This window comes from Chelonia mydas, chromosome 28 (genome assembly GCF_015237465.2).
Source record: "Chelonia mydas isolate rCheMyd1 chromosome 28, rCheMyd1.pri.v2, whole genome shotgun sequence".
Classification (NCBI taxonomy): Eukaryota; Metazoa; Chordata; order Testudines; family Cheloniidae; genus Chelonia; species Chelonia mydas.
The window spans coordinates 2,015,190-2,020,148 of record NC_051268.2 but is presented as its reverse complement, the minus strand read 5'-3'; the positions used below and the strand labels follow the sequence as shown (position 1 = coordinate 2,020,148).

At 61.1% G+C, this 4,959-nt stretch overlaps 1 protein-coding gene across 2 annotated transcripts; it reads left to right on the top strand.

Moving 5' to 3' along the window:
- Window positions 1-891: 891 nt before the first annotated feature.
- LOC102945349 (transcription factor HES-7.1) lies at window positions 892-4,504 on the top strand. Of its 2 annotated transcripts, none has more exons than XM_027828583.3 (4): window positions 892-967; window positions 1,094-1,189; window positions 1,344-1,422; window positions 3,529-4,504. In XM_027828583.3, the coding sequence occupies exons 1-4, from the start codon at window positions 926-928 to the stop codon at window positions 3,960-3,962; spliced, it is 651 nt and encodes a 216-aa protein (XP_027684384.2). In that variant the 5' UTR covers window positions 892-925; the 3' UTR covers window positions 3,963-4,504. The 2 variants fall into 2 exon arrangements, with proteins under 2 accessions (XP_027684384.2, XP_043393037.1); XM_043537102.1 differs by having other exon boundaries at window positions 1,344-1,521; window positions 3,529-4,023.
- Window positions 4,505-4,959: the final 455 nt, after the last annotated feature.

Sequence of the window (4,959 nt, the reverse complement as noted above, 5' to 3'; positions counted from 1 at the left end):
AGTGGGGATCAGGGGCAAGGACGGGTCTGCAACTGGGGGGTCATGGTTGTACAGAAGTTGGGGGTCAGGGCTGTAGGGAAGGGGGAGGGGTACAGAAGTTGGGGGTCAGGGCGGTAGGGAAGGGAGAGGGGTATGGAAGTTGGGGGTCAGGGCTGTAGAGAAGTGGGTGAGGGGTACAGAAGTTGGGGTCACAGCTGTAGAGAAGGGAGAGGGGTAGGGAAGTTGGGGGTCAGGGCTGTAGGGAAGGGGGAGTCTATGGAAGTTGGCGGTCAGGGCTGTAGAGAAGTGGGTGGAGGGGTAGGGAAGTTGGGGGTCAGGGCTGTAGGGGAGGGGTAGGGGTATGGAAGTGGGGGGTCACGGCTGTAGAGAAGGGGAGGGGAGGGAAGTGGGGGGTCAGGGCTGTAGGGGAGGGGGAGGGGTATGGAAGTTGGGGGTCAGGGCTGTAGAGAAGTGGGGGAGGGGTACAGAAGTTGGGGGTCACAGCTGTAGAGAAGGGAGAGGGGTAGGGAAGTTGGGGATCAGGGCTGTAGGGAAGTGGGGAGAGGGGGAGGGAAGTTGGGGGTCAGGGCTGTAGGGCAGGGGGAGGGAAGTGGGGGGTCAGGGCTGTAGGGAAGTGGGGGGAGGGGGAGGGAAGTGGGGGGTCAGTGCTGTAGGGGAGGGGGAGGGGTACGGAAGTGGGGGGTCAGGCCTGTAGGGAAGGGGGAGCAGGGGCAGGCTGGGGGGGCAGGCTGGGGGGGCGCTCTGCCCCCCGCGGGCCGGGCCCACTCATGTGCCGCGCCGCGGGGGGGGGGGGGCGGGGGCCAGCCACGCTCCGGCGGCGGATCAAAGCCGGGGGCGGTGCCGGCGGGGCCGGGTCTGGGGCGGGGGCCGGCTTATAAAGGGCCCGCCGGGGACCCGCCGCCCCCCCAGCCCGGCCGCCGCCACCATGAGCAGCAGCGCCCAGTGGGACAGCAAACAGGACAAGAAGGTAACTCCGGAGTCCGCTCGCTTCGGGTCTCACTCCGGATCCGGGGCTCCCTGCCCTGATCTCCCCGCTCTTTCGGGGTGTCTCTTTCAAAAGCTGCCCCCCTTCCTTCTCTTTCCCCCCCTCCAGCTCCTGAAGCCCTTGATGGAGAAGCGGCGCCGGGACCGTATGAACCGGAGCCTGGAGCGACTCCGGCTCCTCCTCCTAGAAGCCACCCAGGACGAGGTAAGCCAAATCGGATTTCCTCCTCCCGTTTCCCCGCCGCTGCCCCAAACCGAATGATACAACGCATATTTCTCTTTCTTTCTTCCCCTCCTTCCCCCCGCTTTTTCCTTCCTTCCCTCTCTCTTTTTTTTTTTGGTTGCTATTGTTCTTGCAGAGACTTAAAAACCCCAAAGTTGAAAAGGCCGAAATTTTACAAAAAACAGTCCACTTTGTGAGGACCCAGCCTCCTGCAGGTATCCCCTTCGGCGCGGCCGGCTACTCCTCTTCCTTGGCTCTAGCCCGGGGGGGCCCGTTGGCCAACCCAAGTTGGGCCCGGACCAGATACGACTACGGTGACCGGCTAGCAAGTGTGAAAAATTGGGTCCCTTTTTGGGCGGGAGGGGGGCATAGCTGTGTATATAAGACAAAGGCCCTGATATCGGGGTGTTTGGTCGCCCTCCACTTCCCCTCTCCCTGGGGGGTTTCCTGAGCCGGGACCCGTCCAATGATGGGGTGGGTCTCCCCCGTCCTCGCACCTCTTTGGATGTAGCTCTGGGGCGGCCCGGACCTGACAGATGCTCAGCTGGGGCAAATTGGCGTCGCTCCGTTGGGGCCCTCGCTGGCCTTGGTGTAAATCTGGAGGACGACTGGTTGGGCGTCTGTGTTTTTACACCAGGGTGAGCGAGGGGGGGAGCCAGACCCATGGGCGCCCATGGCGTTACTCCGGATTCACACTGGAGCCAGAGGAGACATGGCCTTTAGTCTGGATTTGGAGGTTCTCCTCTCGCTCCGGTGTAAATTGGGAGCGCCCCCGTGTTTAGACGCTCCGTGGGAGCTCTGGGACTGGCTCATTTGGGGAAGGGAAAAGGAGGGTTTGGCCCAAGAGTTTCGGGTGGGTGTGACTTTGATTGCACCACCAATAAGCCTCCCTGAGAAGTGGGGGTGGGTGGGTGTCCCCGCTGCCCCCTACTGGACAGGATGAGTCCGTGTGTGGGTGTGGGTGTGGTGTGGGTGTGTATACACAACTCCATCCCTTAGCCCCCATCACTCACCCCATTCAGGCTTTTAAGCTCTCACACTCCTGTCTTGGGTCGGCCCGGCCGCAGGGCCAGATCCTGATCTCAGGCCTGGTCATGCACTAGGAAATCAGGTGGGTAGAACTACCTCGCTCAGCGGTGTGAACCGGCCACCCCCCTGAGTGACCCTGGCCTGACCCCGGGTGTAGACAGAGCTACGGATTTCTCCCCTCGACCTAGCTGCCACCATTAAGTGTAGACGTGGCCTCAGTTTCTCTGCTGTGGACCTGGGCAGGAAATTAAGTACCCCTCTCTGGACTCAGCTCCCACTCTGCCAGGCCCAGCCCTGGCCTCTGGCTCACCTTCTCCAGCAGGAGCTCACCTGGGCTTTCTCTTCCCCCAGCCCCAACCAGCCAGATCCATGTTAGGTGACTTTTGTCTTTTAAATCCCGCCTCCGGGGTTTTGTGTGGGGGTCAGGGAGAGGTTCAGTGACTCCCGGGATGGGGCACGCAGAAATACATTGCTTGGCCGCGAGAACTGCTTCAGCTTTGGCATCCGGGGTCATTTTGCTGTTGATTTCAACCGGGTCACACCTAACTGGTGGGGCCTGGTTCTGATTTTAGTCACACCCTGGTGTAAATCCAGAGTCAGTCCATTGAGTCACAGGGGCTGATTCCCCTCTCGCTTACCCCAGTGTAAATCCGGAGTCAGTCCTCTTGAGTCACGGGGACTGATCCCCGTCTCACTCACCCCGGTGTAAATCTGGAGTCAGTCCCCTTGAGTCATGGGGGCTGATTCCCCTCTCGCTTACCCCAGTGTAAATCCGGAGTCAGTCCACTTGAGTCATGGGGGCTGATCCCTGTCTCACTCACCCTGGTGTAAATCTGCAGTCAGTCCGCTTGAGTCACAGAGGCTGATTCCCCTCTCACTCCCCCCCGGTGTAAATCTGGAGTCACTCCACCGGAGTTGGCTGGTTTACACGAATAGCAAACCATTGTAAGCAAGATCTCAGTGGGGTCTGAAGCCAGCACGCAGAACCCATTTACACCAGCTGAGGGTCTGGCCCCGTGTACGTTCCCCGTTTAAAACTGGCTTCCATGCAGGGCGTCAAATGCTGCTTATTTCGCCCCCCACACACACACACACCATGCAAAGCCCCTGCCTTAGCAGCCCCGGGGGTGGGGTTTCTCAGTCTGGAGGGTGTCGGGTGTCCTGTCCCCGGCGGTTTGGGGATCAGAGGCCGCGCCGGGGCACCTGCCCCGCTGCCCCCTTTGCGCGCCCACTGCTTGATGCCTCGCTAATTCGCCCCCTTTGTCGTTGGCGGTCTTGGCAACGCACCACAGAGCCGGCGAGGCAAGAGGAGACCTTTCTGCGGAGGTACCAGAGCGGCTATCGGGAATGCCTGAGCCAGGCCACACGTTTCCTCCACTCCAGCCCTGGCATCTGCGCAGGCAAGAAGGCCTATCTGATGGAGCGCATCTGCCACTCCATGGGAAAAATCACCCCCCGGGACCTGCCGACGGGCAGCCCCTCCTCCAACCCGGCCCAAGGCCGGCACGCCCGCGACGCCTTGCCCAGCTGCAGCCCGCCGCTCGGGGACGCCGCCTGCGTCCTGCACCCTGCCCCGGCCTTGCCCGCCGGCCACAGACTGCAGACCCTCGCGGCCGGCCGGCCCCAGCTGGAGAACTGCCCCAAAGGCCCGCGGGACAAGCTGACCGGCTCACAGAACTCTGCTGGCCAGCCCCAGGGGCTCAATGTCTGGAGACCATGGCCATAGGGGCCGGGGACCCCCTTGTAAATCCATAGAGTGTATATTAGATTCTCTATATATTGTATATGAGGAGGTTTATGGGGGTGGGATCTTTGGGGAGGGGTGTTTTGGGGGGGAAGGAGGGGTGCGTGGTTACTGCAACTTCATAATATTTTCCTTGAAGCCCCAGCGAGGATGGGTTTTCCTTTCAAAAAGAAAAATCACCTGCCCAAAGCAGCCGGCGAATCAAGGTGCTGATTCCCCCCCCTGCCCCCCCGGCCGCCACTTGATTTTTTAAAGATGCTGTTATGGGTCGGTGAGAAACGGGGCGGGGGTCACGTCCCTTTTTTGTCTACCTCAGACCAAACCCTGAGAGTCCAGAGGCTTAGCCAGCTAACCCTAGACGTTAAAATAATATCCAAGAGCAAGATAATAGATCGAAAGCCAGAGCTGGGGGGGGAAGGGGAGAGGAGTGGGGGTATTTCCCCCCCCCTTGTATATATACATTTCCCGCCCCCCGTTCCCCATCTGTGTATTTCTGAAAAATAAAAATTCGAATGCGGACTCTGACAGATCTCGGCTTTCCGTGGCATCAAAACGGGTGGGGCCGGGGACATAGGGGCAAAAAGGGGGGTTGTGTTGCCCACTGAGTGGGCGTTGTGACTCTTTGCATGGGGCCTGCGTGGGATCTACTCTGCCCCCCAATTTCCCTGCTTGGAATCTACTCCCCCCACCCAGTGTCGGGTTTGCAATGGTGCCGTGGACCCGGGCCCATGCTCAGAAATGGCCCCCGGCCTGCTCCGTTTGCGCTGTGCCCGGAGACCCTGCTCCCCCTGCCCACCAATTACTCCTCTTGGCCTGCCCAGGGCTTCTCTCCGCCCCCTGGCCCCACTCCCCTCCTCCTCTCAGCCCCCTGGCTGGACCCCAGGGAACCTCCGGCTCCGGGCAGTCTCCGCTTCCCACCACCTGTGGGGCCCCCCCCGCCTCCCGGGGTGCAGAAGCCTGGCCAGTCTCGGCCAGTGGG

What these genes read in the sequence shown, in the direction of transcription:
- LOC102945349 (XM_043537102.1), top strand. Translation starts at nt 926, where the DNA reads ATGAGCAGCAGCGCCCAGTGGGACAGCAAACAGGACAAGAAG. An exon ending in ACAGCAAACAGGACAAGAAG is followed by an intron (nt 968 to 1,093) that starts GTAACTCCGGAG and finishes CCCCCCCTCCAG; the next exon opens with CTCCTGAAGCCCTTGATGGA. An exon ending in CCGGACCAGATACGACTACG is followed by an intron (nt 1,522 to 3,528) that starts GTGACCGGCTAG and finishes AACGCACCACAG; the next exon opens with AGCCGGCGAGGCAAGAGGAG.